The sequence below is a fragment of the Herpailurus yagouaroundi genome, unplaced genomic scaffold, assembly GCF_014898765.1.
Source record: "Herpailurus yagouaroundi ecotype Mexico unplaced genomic scaffold, PumYag 192, whole genome shotgun sequence".
NCBI lineage: Eukaryota > Metazoa > Chordata > Mammalia > Carnivora > Felidae > Herpailurus > Herpailurus yagouaroundi.
Genome location: NW_024412423.1, coordinates 15,932,415 through 15,952,718, shown reverse-complemented (window position 1 = coordinate 15,952,718; position 20,304 = coordinate 15,932,415). Strand labels below are relative to the sequence as shown.

General features: G+C 37.6%; 1 protein-coding gene across 3 annotated transcripts in view; it reads right to left on the bottom strand.

The window, feature by feature from the left end:
• The window catches only part of SLC12A2 (solute carrier family 12 member 2), a 109,076-nt gene that overhangs the window by 14,953 nt on the left and 73,819 nt on the right, over nucleotides 1-20,304 (bottom strand). For all 3 annotated transcript variants that reach the window (XM_040444378.1, XM_040444379.1, XM_040444380.1), the window contains exons 16-19: nucleotides 13,958-14,069; nucleotides 11,552-11,692; nucleotides 6,473-6,579; nucleotides 2,461-2,540 (exon numbers count right to left, since the gene is read on the bottom strand). In XM_040444378.1, coding sequence (XP_040300312.1) covers nucleotides 2,461-2,540; nucleotides 6,473-6,579; nucleotides 11,552-11,692; nucleotides 13,958-14,069 — 440 coding nt within the window. The remainder of the gene's footprint in view (nucleotides 1-2,460; nucleotides 2,541-6,472; nucleotides 6,580-11,551; nucleotides 11,693-13,957; nucleotides 14,070-20,304) is intronic.

Genomic DNA, 20,304 nt, shown 5'->3' with positions numbered 1-20,304 from the left:
GACATGAAAGTAATCAAATTATTATCTAAATCTTATTTTAACCATTAATGAAAGCACCATGGTATACTGATTAAATAACAGTTCACAGCACAGTTTAGGAAGAAATAGTAAGTTTACAGTACATGATTTCTTAGGTAAACAAATGTGATAATCTGTTTTGAAAGAACTATTCACTCAAGTATCTTGAGCCACAGCTAAGTATCAGACATGTGAATTAGGTGCTGAGGAAATAGTAATAAGTGAGATTCAAAGAACATAAAAGTGTGGCAGACAAAAGAATAGTGTATAGAATGTGAATAAATTCTACTCTCAAAGTCATTTACAGATGTAAAAATTGTAAAATGTGACAAATGTTCACATATGTGTAAGATGACAAACAATATTGAAAAATTATACCCCTGACTATAGAGACAAAACCAGGACATCAACTCAGGGTAGAGTACCAGTTTTTCATTTTTAAAGCACTTTCTCCATTTTGTATCTTTTGAGAAGTAGTTAGTAAACAGTTAACTTCCACCATGAAAACATGCGACACGAAGACAAATGTCATAAACTGATCGGTGACAGATAATCCTCATCACTGATTTGTGTGTATGATGAGAAATAACAAGGGAAACAACTATGCTAAGAACTTCACAGACATTTCTTTACAACAACCCTATGAAATAATCCCGTTTTTTAAATTTTAATGTTTTATTTAAGTATCTCTACACCCAACGTGGGGCTAGAACTCATAACCCCAAGATCAAGAGTCTCAGGCTCTTCTGACTGAGCCAGCCCAAGCACCCCAATAATTATGTTTTAAGATATGAGGAAACTGAAGCTGGGAAGTCAGCAAATTTGCCCAGGCTACAGAGCTATGTACGAAGAGAAAAAGCTGGGATTTTCAAAGGAGATCTGACTCCAAAGCCTGTGCTCTTGATCCTGTGCTGATCCAAATTCCTGTGTCCAAATCCTGATGACGAATAACAAGACCTTCGAAACAATTTTCCTAATTGAAACACATGAAAATGTTTTCTTAAAGTTCTAGTCAGATTCCAATCACAGTGGATTACACAACTACATATGTAATTGATTAGTCAAATTGTCATACTTTTGAGAGTGACAGGGAACACAACTAATTGTGCAGTTAACAGGTACCCTAAACCTCAATTGCTGGCAGCTCACGAGAGAACTGAAACAGTATTTTGCAAGGCCTACTCCGGAGTAAGAAAATGCATTTTCAGCAAGCCATACTTTTGTGTTCCATGGATAAAGACCTCAAAGCGTTCCTTTCAAAACTGCACAATACCCTTAAAATGGTGGGAGGAGGGGGAGGATTACAACTGTTTAAATATATAAACAGGTGACAAAAGTTCATGATGTGCCTCTCAGCTATTTAGGCTTAGCTATTTTTGATGATTTAGTTAATTAATTGATAAGGGTGAAATATTAGGTATGCAATTTCTTAAACTTATAATATTTGTTAAACTACCAGGAAATCATCAAAGGGTACAGAATTTCCCAGTTTTTATTAAGGTGGCAAAAGTAATCAGTATACCTTAGTTAGGTTTAAAGTTTCATCTAAAAACATTTTTTTTGAATGCTTTAAAAATTACATAGTTGGAGAGGAGATTAGTGGGTATCAGGGGTTAATGATGGGGGAGAGGAAGGGCATGGTGGGGCCATAAAGGAGTAGCACAAGAGAGATTTTTGCGGCGATCGAACAGTTTTGTATCTTGATTATGGTGCTGGTTATATGGATCAACCGCATGTGATACACGGCACAGAACTATACACATGTTCATGAGCACACACACACACAAGTTTTAAGTAGAACTGGTGAAATCTGAATAAGGTGGGTAAATGGTCACAATGTCAGTTTCCTGGTTATGACGTATAATGATAGATATTCAATATGTTACCACTGGGAGCAATGGATGAAGGGTACAGAGGACCTCTCTATTATTTCTTTTGTTACTTATTATGGATCTATAATCATTTCAAAACGAAAAAGTTATGAAAAATGACTTATAGGGTCTTTTCTGAAGACACAGAAAATGACATTACCAAGTTCAGTTTTCATTATTAATATACCTGTGTGTGAAAAAAGTATGACCTTCATAAACATGAAAATGATGATTTAGCAGTCATTAACATTTTTTTCTCTATAGTATTTATCATGTATTTTTATAAATTTGGCCCATCTAAAACCATAACTCATGCTTATTTCTCTTAAACTTATGATTTACGCTGAATTTTATTCTCTCCATTAATAATCACCAGCCATCATCCAGGTTGGTGCCAACTCTGAAAAGATGGTGGAGCTGAAAAGATCTCACTTCCAAATGCCATACAGTAAGTACATGACACAAAACAGATAGTAAATGTTAAAGTTATTGAAAAATCTGTGAGAATGACATAGAACTAACATAGTCATTTATATTTTTAAAGTAAAACATTTATTCAAGCAAGACTTACCTTGTGCTTGAAGATGAGATATATCCAGACCCTCTTTTAGGCGGATAACCACTACTCCATATTGTATGTCAAAGGCGTCACTATAATGGGGGTGGGGGGAGAATCAAAATCACAAAAATGTTAGTGTCCTCCTCTATAAAATGAAGGCAGTAAGAGATGATTTCTAAAACACCTTCAGCTTCAAATGTCTTATTTCTAACATATGCTTTTAAAAATACAGTGAGACCCATATAATGTCTGCTTCAAATTCTATACCATTCCCTTTCCTTTCTTCTATAATACTCTTAAAAATGAGTTAAGTGTACATCTTTATAGTCTTGACACTCTACCTACACCAGACATTTAAAGCATGCCTGTACTCCTATGCTATCTGAAACAAACTAAAATTACGGAAAAATAACATTCAATATTCCCACCATACTTAATTTAGGCTTACACCCTTAAAGCTATGAGAAATACAAGAAGACAAAGCAAAGTGATTCCACTGAGAAAGAGAATAGGTTGTAGAATATAAAGGAATGACTTCTGAAAGAAACCAGAGTATTTTTAAGTAATTCTCACATTTTTACAAAAATGTTTAAAAAGGTAATACAAAGATTTTATATGCATTTGTAGACACGCGTTCATATGTCAAGTTTTTTAAACACAAATGGGATCATCCTATAACACATGCAAAATATATTAAAACCTCAAAGACAACTCTAAAACCAGACTTCAATTCTGGAAACTTTATGTTGAGACCATGAATCATGTGGATTCAAGTTTTTCTAAAATCTACTGAAAGAATTACAAATTCCTAAACTTTGGGTCATTCCTGGAGTGTAACAGGCTTGAGTTTTATATTTCGTTATTATTTTTAATTATGAAGCAACCAATATTCATTATACTCAAACAATTACATTCAACCTAGTTCCATGTAACCAAAAGAAAGGGCTAAAATGCTAAAAAAAAAAAAAAAAAAAAAAAAAAAAATCAAATTTTTGTTCCCACAGACACAAGAATACCTATCACTGTAAGAGATGTTTTATTGGTTTATTGATGTTTTTTGTTTTTGTTTTTGTTTTTAATCATGGGGAGACAATTTTGGCTTCATTCCTATAATGAATTAGCTAAGGTCTGAAGAGATTCATCGGAAAATTAATGGACACAGTAACCTTCCTCAGCTGTATCCTGAAAGACCTAACGCTAGAGAAGAGTAACTACAAGTATTTGAAAAAATAGTTAATAAATCACAAATGACTTAAAATCAAGGTCCTTAAAGAAAAGGCAGTGAACACAGCTTCCCAAGTTTACCGTGGAATAAAGTAGCTAAATATTTTTGCTATAAACAAAGAAATTTCTCTAAGCTATAATTTGATTTGGAGTTTTAGTCTCTCCATGCTGTTACTAGGCATAGTAAATTAAGTAAACCTCAAGTGCTCAAAGTATTTATAATCAGAACCAAAACTTAAATGTCACAAGATAAAAGCATAAGCAGTATCACTGCTTTGAAACTGACATCAATTTCTATGGCTCTGGAAACCAGAAAGCATCATTTTGCCTCTGTTTTAATTGCTGCCTGCTGTTTAATACTTAGAGTAATACTTGACCCTCAGAGCAAACATTCACTTCAAGTTCCTACAAGGTCAAAGTCAGAAAGACTCCTTTCCTTTCAGTGTTTCCATATGAGCAACTACAACTAACAGTGGAAGAATTCTTTGTAAAAATGTCACTTTTTCTACATTTTAGGATAATTATTCCATCTCACTGTTCTTGCATCTTCAGAAAAGAGCACAGTCCACGTCAGATGGCCCACATGATTTAAACGTTCACACTGTCCTTCCTTTCCTAGTCCTCACATATGCAAAGTGCATAGGACAGAATTAGAAACGTAGGATGAAACCCCAAAGCTAAAGAGCAACCATAGTAGGTCAAAAATCAAAAAAGCTTTAATTTTACTAAAAGCATTTAATAATTACTTGGGAAAACTTATTCATTCTATACTTTCCTAATCAATACGAAGAGATTTTTTAAAAAGTATAACATCTGGTTACTCCCTCAAATAGATTTCAAGGTAGCTATGGACACAAAATTATCATATGTGATCCAGGTAAGTATTTATGGCTCCAACAGGAGTTCCAGTAAGGGAAATAACTCTACTTAGTTAAGGATAATCAGATCAAAATTCAGAGAAATAAGATTTGAACCTGGTCATAGAGCTACTTTGCCAAACACATTTTTTTTTAAAAAAGCACAATTGTATGTAAAGAAAAACAATATATGAAAGAATGAACAGTTTTGTTTCATCAGTATCTATAAGAAGAAGAAATTATTCTTCAACCAAGGATTGTGGTGTGGGGCACCTGGTTGCCTCAGCTTGGGACTCCTGATCTTATGGTTATGAGTTCGAGCCCCATGTTGGGTGTAGAGATTACTTAAAAAAAAAAAAAAAAAAAAAAACCCAAAAAACAAAAAACAAAAAAAAGAATGGTGGTGTGATGGACTCCTAAGTATGGAGAACAGAGGGGAGTTGGTGGAGGGATGGAAAAAAAATAGGTGATGGGGATTAAGAGTACACTTATCATGATGGGCACTGAGTATTGCAGAGAATTGTTGAAACACAATATTATACACCTGAAACTAATGTAACACTAAATGTTACCACTGGAATTAAAATAAAAAAACTTAAAAATATAATGGTAGCAGCGCCTGGGTGGCTCAGTCGGTTAAGCATCCGACTTTGGCTCAGGTCACAATCTCACGTCTCTTGAGTTCAAGCCTCATGTCAGGCTCTGTACTGACATCTTGAAGCCTGGAACCTGCTTTGGATTCCGTTTCTCCCTTTCTGACCCTCCTCCACTTGTACTCTCTCTCTCTTTCTCTTTCTCAAAAAGAAATAACATTTAAAGAAAATTAAAAAAAAACCCACACAATGGTAGTGTGAAAGGGAATCCTTATCCTCTATAAAACAGTACAAATGAGATAAAGGGACCTGTTAAGCAAACCCAGAATACTAGGAAAAGGAAGTATTTCAAAATTAAGAAGAAAATTGCCAAAAATAACAAGTTTTATTCTTTTTATTAAATAACTCACTTAGTTCCAACAAGCATTTGTGGTGGATTAAACAGATACATTCATAAAAATCAACTATAACATAAACCAGCTCAAGTCAGAAAGACAAAGTAACAAAAAAATAAAAAGAATGTACCAGACAATCCATAGAAGGGAAGATGAAGTAATGTTAAACCAACATAAGCTGTCTGATAAATATCATTCATTTAAATTACACCAAGAAGTGAATTATAGACTCAAAATCTACACTTCACAAACAGGTTGAAAATCAAAGCATGTAAGTACACTTAAAAAATGTAAATGACTGGGGCGCCTGGCTGGCTCAGTCCGTTAAGCGTCCAACTTCGGCTCAGGTCACGATCTCACAGTTGGAGAGTTCGAGCCCTGCATTGGACTCTGTGCTGAGCCTCCTTCAGAGTAGGTGTCTCCCTTTCTCCCTGCCCCTCCCCTACTGTCTCACTCTCTCTCAAAAATGAACATTAAAAAAATTTTATTAAAAAAAATGCAAATCACCTAGTGCATAAATAAAGTAATAACATGTAAATCAGTGTGAGAGAATAAACCTAACCATCTGAACGGTGATATAAATGGTGAAATGCCCTCCTCAGCACCAGATACTATAATGACAGAACACAAGGTGAGAGGTCTGACATTCGGGAAATCTGCTCAGCAACAGCTATAAGGATACCCCAACTCTTCCTAACTTGAATGAGAAGCTAGAGTATATATGTCGTGTGCTCATTTGCACACGTGTGTGAATGTTCAAATGTATTGAGAGAGACAGAAACATCAATCAAAACATTTTGTGAATAGCTCGTCAAGTGACAACCCAGATAACCGCATGTGATTCTTTTCATTCTTAGGCTTCTACGAGAAGAGAGCGTATCAAGAAAACAGGCTTTGAAAACCAGTGCAAGTTTTCATTTTCTGAACCAAGTTCCTGGATTAAAAGGATACTTACTGAAATATGTTTATGTACATATCCACATCTCTCATATCTGCTTGCAACCAATCTTTCTTAAATCCAAGGACAAGTGTGTTTGGTTTCATACGCCCAAGACCAGCAGCCTAAAACAAAGGAAAAACACAACTTTCAATACATACTATTCAGCAAAATATTTTATAAAGGATCAAATCCTCCAAATAGGCGGGCTATAAACATTTATTTTTTTATTTTTATTCTTTTAATATTTATTTGAGAGTGTACATATGTGCTCTCTCTCAAAATAAATTTAAAGATTAATTTTAATCTTTATTTAAAGATTAATCTATTGAAAGATTAACAATTAAATCTTAATTTCAAGATTAAATTAATCCAAGTATATATTATGTGATCATGTGCCAGACACTGTCCATATGATTTGGGATAGTTAGCAATATCCTAACCATATAAAACTTAAAATCTTTCTCACAACGTTCTCTCCATGCACAAATTTCTTTCAAAAAAGAATCTCTATCCCACTAGATATTAAAAACAACTCTTTACCTTCATAGCTAAAAGATAATCATTGTTTTTTAAAACTATCTATTAGGTATCAAGATAGCCACTAACCACACAGATTTTTTTCTTTTTCTTTTTTTTTTTTTTTGGTAAAAGCAAAGCAAGAAACATCTTTGAGTTTTAGAGCTTTTTAAAGAACGAGGCTACAAGATAACCAATAACTTACTGATGATACAAAATAATGTCATTTTTATTCTCTATTTCATCACAAACTTTTGTCACAACATAATAATTAAAAGGTTTTATTTTTATAAAATTAACAATAACACCCTGCGGCACTCTGTCCACTTGTTTCAACTTCATTATTTCTTTTTTTTTTTTTTTTTTAATTTTTTTTTCAACGTTTATTTATTTTTGGGACAGAGAGAGACAGAGCATGAACGGGGGAGGGGCAGAGAGAGGGAGACACAGAATCGGAAACAGGCTCCAGGCTCTGAGCCATCAGCCCAGAGCCTGACGCGGGGCTCGAACTCACGGACCGTGAGATCGTGACCTGGCTGAAGTCGGACGCTTAACCGACTGCGCTACCCAGGCGCCCCTCAACTTCATTATTTCAATAACTTTCCCTTGAATGACTGAGCAAAGAAATTTGAAATGTATCACTCATCCCTAAATCCTTTGTAAATTCTAATCAAAGTAGTTATTCAGTCAGAAGTAATGCTTTCAGTTTCCATAAAACATCCTGTGTTTTAAAGAACAATTTATTACTGAAAATATGTCTTCTCTGGAAAACAGATTTCTTTAATGGTTCATAAAATCAGTTTTTCATGGAATTCCATAATTGAAACTGATTTGGCAAAATACAATCCTCTGAAGCTTATTACAAACGTCTTTAGTTTCAAATATTCCCATTGTGTTGTTTCTCTGGATCTTCAGCAATGTTTTCTATGCATCTTTCACCAGAATTTGCTGACAAGAAATGTGTTTTAGTTTGTTATTATATTTTCCTATGCATCATCATAACCATTTTTACTGCAGCAGAAAGAACTATTTCCACAATGGTACACAATGGCTTTTTATTTCTGTCTTTCACTATTAAGTAAAAATATTTCCAATCATGATGGTTACCTATTGAAATGTAGTCAAATACTGCTCTGAGATCTGTATTACTTTAAAAATTACTGAAAACAATACTTGTAGAGTTTTGGCTCCATGTCCTGGATGGTTAAAATGTTCAGCCATTAGGGATAGCTTTTATTTTTTTTTTTAATGTTTGTTTATTTTCAAAAACAGAGAGAGTGCAAGCGGAGGAGGGGCAGAGAGAGCAGGAGACACAGAATCCGAAGCCGGCTCCCGGCTCCGAGCTGTCAGCACAGAGCCCCACGCGGGGTCCAAACTCACGAACCGCGAGATCAGGACCTGAGCCAAAGTTGGAAGCTTACCCGATTGAGCTACCCAGGTGCCCCCAAATTAGTGATTGCTTTAAATTATCATTAGTTAATTTCTCAGGGCACAATATTTCTTGTAGATGTGGCTATAAGACATAATTTGTACATAATTTATATTTCTAATACTCTATTGGTATAAGAATTAGATTATTATGATCTACTTATTTCAGAAGAATTTAAAAGAACTTACCGTCTACCTCAAAAAGTGGCTGATGAAGAGGAAAGGTCACAAACATTCAGTATGTATTAAAGAGTATAATTCTGGGCTATTTTTGTGCAGGAAAAAAGGTAAAGTTATGTCCAGAGTGAGACTGTGAATAAGACTCACTTGATTTAAAGGGCCCCCATAATGTAATCTGTAATCTGAATTTTCACTAAGGACAGTAAGTTTTTGCTCTTTGAAATGAGGGTTTAAAAGTGACTGACAATTAAGTGGCTCCTGCCATTAAAAAAGAAAACAGAAAGATACAAATACACAAGGAAGCTAGCAGTGCTACTGGAGAAGAATGCCTCTTTTTTAAAATCGTGAATCTTGAGATTTATTGTGGAGCCTGGATACTTAAATGCTAATTCAATGATACATGAATGCTTATAATCAGTAACTAGATAAATGAGAGAGAAACGAGAAGAGAGAGCATAAGTAAGGTAGAGTAAACATGTTCAAAAGCGGTTTTTGACAAAGATTATAAACCTCTAATAAGACATACAGGCTTTTGCCACTGGATGTTAACAGGTTTCCAGAAGGTACAAAAGAAAGAGAAATACTGTCAGTGACAATTTACACTAAGAAGTCAGTGATTAATTCTGCAGAGATAATTCTCCGATTTGTAAGTTTGTTTTACACAGTTACTCAGACAGCTCTGCCACTATAATCAAGGCAACTTCTTGGGCATCTTAGTGAAATGCTTGCATCCACCAGTTTATAGGCCACTCTCAAAATACTACCATGCGCTATGCATCCTACCTTTATCCCCACACTGCTCAAATGGTCTAGACCCACTGGGGTGAACATGTTAGCGGGAAGAAGAGTGAGGAGGACAATGGATCCTAACACTCGTCAACAGTGTCATTTTTGCCACAGAAACCCTTAAGGGCAGAGGTTCTCAAACTGTAGTGTCCGCACTGTACCAGGAGCAGTTATAGAAATGCAAACTCTCCCGGCTCACCCAAGGACCCACTGAGTCATCCCAAAGGTGGGACGCAGCAATGTGTTTTAACAAGCCCACTACATGACTCTGACGTACGCTCAAGTTCAGGAACCACTGCTCTAAGGAAGTATTTTCCTTCCTAATGCCTCTTAAATACGTAAAGTGGTTCTAGAAATGTTCCTACAAATCGCACAAAAGCAAGTTAAGATTTACCCACTACAAACAACCTTATGACCAGAAGCAGAACTTTACTTGAAATATTTAAATACTTTACATAGAAAAGCAAATCATTAAATAATCATGTACGCATCACCCAGCTTAAGAAAAAACATTACAAACACACTTCAAACACCCTATGTATCCTTGTCACGCCCTCTTTGTATTTTCACCATTTCATCATTTAGGCATACATACATACATATACATGTTTAATTTACGTATATTTAAAATTTTATATCATCTCCATATTGTTCCTGTCTTTTTACCTTGCTATTTTTCCTTAGCACTTTCTGTGTTCAAAGTTTATTCCTACTGCTACGTATAACTAATTCCCTTTTATCACTATATAGAATTCCACTGCATGTTTATACCACGATCTTTCAATTTGTGGCTGATGGCTGTTGAAGTTACTTCCATTTCTTTTTCACAAATACAAATAATGCTGCTACGCAATTTCATATAGTCTTCCCTACACGTGTAAAAGTTTCTCTAAGGAACACACGTAAGAACAGAATGTCCGAGGACACGAACACTTTGAAAGTAGAGGACACTGCCTGACCCAAGTGACTGTGCCATCTATGTTACTATGGCAGTTCAAAGATTTCCAACTGTTCATATGGCTCCTAACACTTGGAATTGGCAGACTGAACTTCGGAGTTCAACTTTTTTGTGTCTCACTGAAATAAAAATCCTTCCCTAGCTCAAAGTCATAAAATTATTCTACATTTTTCTTCTAATAGTTAAAAACTTTGCCTTTCACATTTAAGTCCTTAATCCCTCTAGAAATGGTTTTTGTGTAGTCTTTGTAAAGATCTATTATTTTTTCACACGAATCACCAATTGCCCTAGCTGATCCTTTTAATTCTACTTCCATATATATTAAATTTTCTATATGAGGGGCTCTATTTCTCCTTTCTGTTTTATTCCATTAACCTTATTATCACTAATTCAATACCACTATGTGTTAATTACTAAAGTTTACGATGAGACTTTATATCTACCAAAGTAAGCCCACTACCACCCCTTATTATTCCTGAGGCTCGCCTAAGACATTCTTAATCCTGTGCTTGTCAAGTTTTATAAAATATCTAAACAGAATATGCAGGTGACAGCACGCTGAGCCTCCCACCTCTGCTTTAACAGAGCAGCTCTGCAATCAACACAGTGAATGGGCTTCTGGTTAATCTTTCTTTTGAAGAAAGGGGTTCCTATAAAAAAAAGATGGCCAACATGATCCCAACCCATTTAATTCTTCCCATAAACTTCAGGGCTGATTGAGGAAACTGAGCTTCAGAGAAGTTGAGGAACTTTCTCAGTAAAAATTCATAATAAGGAAGTGGTAGTGCTAACATGTCAATCTAGGACCAACTCCAAATCCCAAATTCTGACCAGTGTGTCATACACAAAACTGAAAGTGAAATCTAAGTTTAGTAAATAAATAGTGAGAAATACGGTAAGGAACAAGAAATTTTAAAGAATTAAATAAGGACTGCCATTAATTCATACTTACAAACTAACCCCAGTGAGGTACAGCAGAAAGTGAAAGGGAAATGTCTTAGGGAAACAGGCTAGGATAATTTCCAAATAGGTTTTCCCCGGGTTGCCAAGGGCACATTATTTCTTTCATTCCTTATGCTCTCCAATTACACAAATCTTAGTAATAAAAATATGTTAAAAGATTTACCATTTTTATTGATATGAAGAATGAAACCTAGAATGTAAAAGGTTTTTCAAAGGTTACAAAGAACTTGAATTCTGTTATTTGAAAGGCAGGACAAATTTACCTGCATCAAATACTGTGCACCTTCTCTCAAGTCATCTGCATGGACTGGAGCATAAAAAGCCTTCATCTTGTTCTTGATAAGCCACCGCTGATATTTGGCTTGATCAATGGACATCTCTTTCATGGCTTGTCTTCGAGGGCCCTTTTGGAGAAAAATATTAATAGTATCATTAACTGAAAGATCATCTACTCCACATTTATAAAAATCACCCTGTTACTTCGGCCTGAACAAGCTGCCTGCACCTGGGGCACGGGGAGAAGAGGAGGACAACAACATTGTATTTTCCTGTCAGTGAATCCTTTTCAGTACTGAAGATAATGACAGTACGGGCCTGCGTTGCAAAAGTGAAGGCATGGGAGGGATGGGGGGTGCCACTAAAAGGGAAAAGCAAAGAGGAAGAAATGCACACTGAAAAAATAAGAAGGTTTCAATACTAAGTAAATGAGAAAAATTAGAAATTACTAAAGATGGAGAAGAGATTACATGGAGAAAAATAAGAGCCTTCTGCTTTTCTATTTGTTTGGTTTAATGTTCTATTTCTTTTAATTTTTGAGAGAAAGAACATGAGTGGGCAGGGGATGGGCAGAGAGAGGGAGAGAGAGAAAGAATCCCAAGCAGGCTCTGCTTGTCAGCACGGAACCCGATGGAGGACTCAAACTCACGAACCGTGAGATCATGACCTGGGCTGAAATCAAGACTCAGATGCTTACTTACTGAGCCACTCAGGCACCCGAGCCTTTTGTTTTTCTACATAAAGTTTCTCAGCTTGTTTTCCCTTTGTCCCCAATGTTTGCGTTATTAATTCTCAGTAACCTGAAAATTCACTGAAAACAGAAGTTTGCTGTAAAATATAAATGCACTTTTTTCTTCATATTTCTGTTAGTTAAATGGTGAAGTAAGAGAATTAAGGAAATGAGACTTCAACTTGCAATTCTATTTTGGTTCTTGCAAGCAACACATAAAATGTGTTATATGCAAATGTATAAAGCAACAATCTAAAAGTAGGTTTAAGAGTACACCCTCATTGTACATGAAAAAGTATAGGAAAAATACAATTTGTTTTACAGAGGAAAAAGTTAAGGAATACTGCCCCATTTGTAATTTCCTGTGGTCAAACCCCAACTTGAAATGTTCAACTTGGAGACAAACTGAAAACCTCCACAGGTCCCAAGTGGGGTCGGTGTCTTAATGTTCTCCCCCAGACATGGCTTTGACCTTGCTACCATATAAGCAGAGGAGCAAATGTAGCACAGGCTGAGACATGGGGTGTCGAACCCAAATTTCTACCAAGATGAACAAAACAGTTTGGAAGAAAAGCTAATCTGACAAATGCTCCAAATTTCTCACAAAGAACAGGTGATCCATTGTCTAACAATCAAGATGCCAAAATCATAAAAACTACTTTTGGATGAAAAGTTTAACAGTATTTTTAAAATGGTATTACTCATGGTTAAAACAAAAAATAGGCAATTAAAATTAACACTGTTTGAACTTGGAAATACAGCATTCACTCTGCCCTTCTTATATATTGGATACTAGATACTTACCAAGATTTGTCTACCTCTTCCAATTTTTTTTTCCTGGTAGTAAATGTTCCCAGTATTCTCAAAACATTATGAAAAATGTCAGTAAGAAAATACACGTATTTCAGGGTGCCTGGGTGGCTCAGTCAGGTCATGATCTCACGATCTGTGAGTTCGAGCCCTGCGTCTGGCTCTGTGCTGACAGCTCAGAGTCTAGAGCCTGCATCAGATTCTGTGTCTCCTTCTTTCTCTGACCCTCCCCCGTTCATGCTCTGTCTCTGTCTCAAAAATAAAACAAACATTAAAAAAAATAAATTTTTTTTTCAACGTTTATTTAGTTTTGGGACAGAGAGAGACAGAGCATGAACAGGGGAGGGGCAGAGAGAGAGGGAGACACAGAATCGGAGACAGGCTCCAAGCTCTGAGCCATCAGCCCAGAGCCCGACGCGGGGCTCGAACTCACAGACCGCGAGATCGTGACCTGGCTGAAGTCGGACGCTTAACCGACTGCGCCACCCAGGCGCCCCAACAAACATTAAAAAAAATAAAATAAAATACACGTATTTCACTTAGGCTCCTTAGTTACCAAGAACCTACTTTTCTTACCCAAAACCTTCTGTAACAGAAATATAGTTTCCTAAAATCTCATAATAAATAAGAAAAAAAAAAAACAATCAAAATTCTCAAATCTTTGCTAAAGTCAGGATCTCAGACAGTTTTGAGGCAAAAATATTTTGAAGAAAATAACTAATTTCAAAATGCCCAAAGAAACTCAACAGACTCATTTTGTCAAATTATTTCACATCTAAAAAGTCCCATGAATTACAAATTACATACACAGAGTAAAGGATGTTTTAATATAGAAAACAAAGCGAACACTTACCATATGTACATGACTACAGATCATCAACCCAACATTTTTTGTGAAATCATGAACAAGATGAAGTAAAGCTGGGCGTGAGTTTGGAGCACCTGTCATAACAAGACACTGCGGCCTAATTTAAGATTAAAAAAATAAAACAAAATTAGAGTTTAGATTTTGATAACATGCAAAGGTTTTACATTGCTTCTCTAAGAATGTGTTATTACACTAGAATCTCTCCTTTATGTAATTGTTCTCAAGACACAGGCCACAGGATTCTCAACAGAAGATGACTTTCAAGCAGGGTTTCTCGGTACATGAGAAATGCATGAACAAAAACTTCTAGGAACAAGTATCATGCCAAATGATTACACAATACTTGGTAACATTACACATCAAAATCCTGGTAGGTATTACAGGAAGAAATGACCATGGTAATTAAAATATTCATAACAGGAATCAGAGGAAGATGGCCGCGTAGGAGGACGCTGGGCTCACCGCGTCCTGCTGATCACTTAGATTCCACCCACATCGGCCTAAATAACGCAGAAAACCGCCAGAAAACTAGTAGAACGGATTCTCCGGAGCCAAGCATAGACAAGAGGCCCATGGAAGAGGGTAGGAAGGGCGGAGAGGCAGTGTGCGCTACACGGACTGGTGGGAGGAAGCCGGGGCGGCGGAGGTGCAGCCCGCCCGGCAAAGCAGAGCCCCCAAGTCTGGCTTGCAAAAGTGGAGGGGCCAGACAGAGTGAGTTCTAACAGCCAGTGGGACTTAACATCTGGAATGTTATAAGTCAACAGCTCTGCTCCGAGAGAGAGAGGGCTAGAAGAGGACAACGGGAGGGAGAGTTGTTGAGCCCCAGAGGACAGAGCTCAGCTCAGCAGGAAACAAAGGGGCTGGGAAGCACCATCTCCCTCGCCCATCCCCTAGCCAAAATCCCAAAGGGAAACAGTTCCCATCAGGGAACTCGCTTCACCGCGCAAACACCCAATGCTGTGCTTCTGTGGATCCACCCCTCCGATGGGTCTGCCTCCCTCCCGGTGCTTCAGGGCCCCTCCCAAAGAAGACCACCGAAGGCAAAGCCAACTGAGTCTGTCCGTCCCGCCCCCATGCATCTTGCAGATCCACCCTGACTAATACGCCAGATCCCATCGAAGCAGCACCACAAGCCTGGCAGTGTGCGAGTAGCCCAGACAGGGGCCACACCACTCCACAGTGAGTTCTGCCCCTGGGATGGGGGAAGATAAGGTACACACCAGTCTGACTGTGGCCCCAGCGGCGGGATGGGGGCAGACATCAGGTCTGACTGCGGTCCCGCCCACCAACACAAGTTACTCCAGACAGTACAGGGGAAGAGCCCAGCAGTTTCGCGCCACTCCAGGGACTATCCAAAATGACGAAACAGAAGAATTCTCCTCAAAAGAAAGTCCAGGAAGTAGCGACAGCTAACAAACTGATCAAAAACAATTTAAACAATATAACAAAATGAATTTAAAATAATAGTCATAAAATTAATTGCTGGGCTTGAAAAAAAAGTATAGAGGACAGCAAAGAATCTATACCTAGAGAGATCAAGGGACTAAGAAACAGTCAGGAGGAGCTAAAAAATGCTATAAATGAGCTGCAAAATAAAATGGAGGTGACCACAGTTCAGATTGAAGAGGCAGAGGAGAGAATAGGTGAATTAGAAGATAAAATTATGGAACAAGAGGAAACTGAGAAAAAGATAAAAAATCCAGGAGTATAAGGGGAGAATTAGAGAAGTGATGCGATAAAACACAATAATATACATATAATTGGGATTCCAGAGGAGGAAGAGACAGAGAAAGGTGCTGAAGGTGTACTTGAAGAAATCATAGCTGAGAACTTCCCGGATCTGGGGAAGGAAATAGGCACTGAAATCCAAGAGGCACAGAGTACTCCCTTCAGACGTAACTTGAATCAATCTTCTGCATGACATATCATAGTGAAACCAGCAAAATACAAGGAAAAAGAGAATATTCTGAAAGCAGCTAGGAATAATCGTGCTCTACCATATAAAGGGAGACAGATAAGACTAGTGACGGATCTATCTACTGAAACTTGGCAGGCCAGAAAAGAATGGCAGGAAATCTTCAATGTGATGAACAGAAAAAATATGCAGCCGAGAATCCTTTATCCAGCAAGTCTGTCATTTAGAATAGAAGGAGAGATAAAGATCTTCCCAAACAAACAAAAACTGAAGGAAGTCATCACCACTACACGAGCCCTACAAAAGATCCTAAGGGGGATCCTGTGAGACAAACTACCAGAGACATCACTACAAGCATGAAACCTATGCACATCACAATGACTCTAAACCCATATCTTTCAATAATAACACTGAATGTAAATGGACTAAACGCTCCAACCAAAAGACACAGGGTATCAGAATGGATAAAAAAACAAGACCCATCTATTTGCTGTCTACAAGAGACTCATTTTAGACCTGAAGACACCTTCAGATTGAAAGTGAGGGGATGGGGGGCGCCTGGGTGGCACAGTCGGTTAAGCGTCCGACTTCAGCCAGGTCACGATCTCGCGGTCCGTGAGTTTGAGCCCCACGTCAGGCTCTGGGCTAATGGCTCAGAGCCTGGAGCCTGTTTCCGATTCTGTGTCTCCCTCTCTCTCTGCCCCTCCCCCGTTCATGCTCTGTCTCTCTCTGTCCCCAAAAAAATAAATAAACGTTGAAAAAAAAAATTTAAAAAAAAAAGAAAGTGAGGGGATGGATAACTATCTATCATGCTACTGGAAGTCAAAAGAAAGCTGGAGTAGCCATACTTATATCAGACAAACTAGACTTTAAATTAAAGGCTGTAACAGGAGATGAAGAAGGGCATTATATAATAATTACAGGGTCTATTCATCAGGAAGAGCTAACAATTATAAATGTCTATGTGCCAAATACGGGAGCCCCCAAATATATAAAACAATCACAAACATAAGCAACCTTATTGAGGGGCGCCTGGGTGGCGCAGTCGGTTGAGCGTCCGACTTCAGCCAGATCACAATCTCGCGGTCCGTGAGTTCGAGCCCCACGTCAGGCTCTGGGCTGATGGCTCAGAGCCTGGAGCCTGTTTCCGATTCTGTGTCTCCCTCTCTCTCTGACCCTCCCCCGTTCATGCTCTGTCTCTCTCTGTCCCAAAAATAAATAAACGTTGATAAGCAACCTTATTGATAAGAATATGGTCACTGCAGGGGAATTTAATGCCCCACTTACAGCAATGGATACAACATCTAGACACAAGATCAATAAAAAACAAGGGCCCTGATTGATACATTGGATCAGATGGACTTGACAGATATATTTAGAACTCTGCATCTCAAAGCAACAGAATATACTTTCTTCTCAAGTGCACATGGAACATTCTCCAAGAGAGATCACATACTGGGTAACAAAACAGCCCTTCATAAGTATACAAGAATTGAGATCTTATCATGCATACTTTCAGACCAAAATGCTATGAAGCTTGCAATCAATCACGGGAAAAAGTCTGGAAAACCTCCAAAAGCATGGAGGTTAAAGAACACCCTACTAAAGAGTGAATGGGTCAACCAGGCCATTAGAGAAGAAATTTAAAAATATATGGAAACAAAGGAAAATGAAAATACAACAATCCAAATGCTTTGGGACGCAGCAAAGGCAGTCCTGAGAGGAAAATACACTGCAATCGAGGCCTATGTCCAGAAACAAGAAAAATCCCAAATAAAAAATCTAACAACACACCTAAAGGAAATAGAAGCAGAACAGCAAAGACACCCCAAACCCGGCAGAAGAAGAGAAATAATAAAGATTAGAGCAGAAATAAACAATATAGAATCTAAAAAAAAAAAACCAAAACTGTAGAGCAGATCAATGAAACCAAGAGTTGGTTTTTTTTTTTTTTATTTTTATTTTTATTTTATTTTTTTTTTAATTTTTTTTTTCAACGTTTATTTATTTTTGGGACAGAGAGAGACAGAGCATGAACGGGGGAGGGTCAGAGAGAGAGGGAGACACAGAATCTGAAGCAGGCTCCAGGCTCTGAGCCATCAGCCCAGAGCCTGACGCGGGGCTCGAACTCACGGACCGCGAGATCGTGACCTGGCTGAAGTTGGACGCTTAACCGACTGCGCCACCCAGGCACCCCAAGAGTTGGTTTTTTGAAAAAATAAATAAAATTGATAAACCTCTAGCCAGGCTTCTCAAAAAGAAAAGGGAGAGGACCTAAATAGATAAAATTATGAATGAAAATGGAATTATTACAATCAATCCCTCAGAAATACAAGCAATTATCAGGGAATACTATGAAAAATTATATGCCAACAAACTGGACAACCTGGAAGAAATGGACAAATTCCTAAACACCCACACACTTCCAAAACTCAAACAGGAAGAAATAGAACGCTTGAACAGACCCATAACCAGTGGAGAAATTGGATCAGTTATCAAAAATCTCCCAAGAAATAAGAGTCCAGGACCAGATGGCTTCCCTCGGGAAGTCTATCAGACATTTTAAGCAGGGATACTACCTATCCTTCTCAAGCTATTCCAAAAAATAGAAAGGGAAGGAAAACTTCCAGACTCATTCTATGAAGCCAGCATTACTTTGATTCCTAAACTAGACAGAGACCCAGTAACAAAAGAGAACTACAGGCCAATATCCCTGATGAATATGGATGCAAAAATTCTCCATAAGATACTAGCAAATCGAATTCAACAGCATACAAAAAGAATTATTCACCATGATCAAGTGGGATTCATTCCTGGGCTGCAGGGCTGGTTCAACATTCACAAATCAATCAACGTGATACATCACATTAATAAAAGAAAAGATAAGAACCATATGATCCTGTCAATCGATGCAGAAAAAGCATTTGACAAAATTCAGCATTCTTTCTTAATAAAAACCCTCGAGAAAGTCGGGATAGAAGGAACATACTTAAACATCATAAAAGCCATTTATGAAAAGCCCACAGCTAATATCATCCTCAATGGGGAAAAACTAAGAGCTTTCTCCCTGAGATCAAGAACACGACAGGGATGTCCACTCTCACTGCTGTTGTTTAGCATAGTATTGGAAGTTCTAGCCTCAGCAATCAGACAACAAAAGGAAATCAAAGGCATCAAAATTGGCAAAGATGAAGTCAAGCTTTCACTTTTTGTAGATGACATGATATTATACACTGTAAATGTGACAGACTCCACCAAAAGTCTGCTAGAACTGATACATGAATTCAGCAAAGTCGCAGGATACAAAATCAATGTACAGAAATCAGTTGCACTCTTATACACTAATAATGAAGCAACAGAAAGACAAATAAAGAAACTGATCTCATTCACAATTACACCAAGAAGCATAAAATACCTAGGAATAAATCTAACCAAAGATGTCAATGATCTGTATGCTGAAAACTATAGAAAGCTTATGAAGGAAATTGAAGAACATATAACGAAATGGAAAAACATTCCGTGCTCATGGATTGGAAGAATACTGTTAAAATGTCAATAGTACCCAAAGCTATCTACACGTTCAATGCAATCCCAATCAAAATGGAATCAGCATTCTTCTCAAAGCTAGAAGAAGCAATCCTAAAATTTGTATGGAACCACAAAAGGCCCCGAATAGCCAAAGTAATTTTGAAGACGACGACCAAGGGAGGCATCACAATCGCAGACTTTAGTCTCTACTATAAAGCTGTAATAATCATCAAGACAGCATGGTATTGGCCTAAAAACAGACACATAGACCAATGGAATAGAATAGAAACCCCAGAACTAGACCCACAAAAGTATGGCCAACTAATCTTTGACAAAGCAGGAAAGAATATCCAATGGAAAAAAGACAGTCTCTAACAAATGGTGCTGGGAGAACTGGACAGCAACATGAAGAAGGATGAAACTAGACCACTTTCTTACACCATTCACAAAAACAAACTCAAAATGGATAAAGGACCTGAATGTGAGACGGGAAACCATCAAAACCCTCGAGGAGAAAGCAGGAAAAGACCTCTCTGACCTTAGCCGCAGCAATTTCTTACTTGACACATCCCCAAGGCAAGGGAATTAAAAGCAAAAATGAACTACTGGGACCTTATGAAGATAAAAAGCTTTTGCACTGCAAAGGAAACAACCAACAAAACTAAAAGGCAACCAACAGAATGGGAAAAGATATTCGCAAATGACATATCAGACAAAGGGCTAGTATCCAAAATCTACAAAAAGCTCACCAAACTCCACACCCGAAAGACAAATAATCCAGTAAGAAATGGGCAGAAAACAGGAATAGACACTTCTCTGAAGAAGACATCCAGATGGCCAACAGGCACATGAAAAGATGCTTAATGTCGCTCCTCATCAGGGAAATACA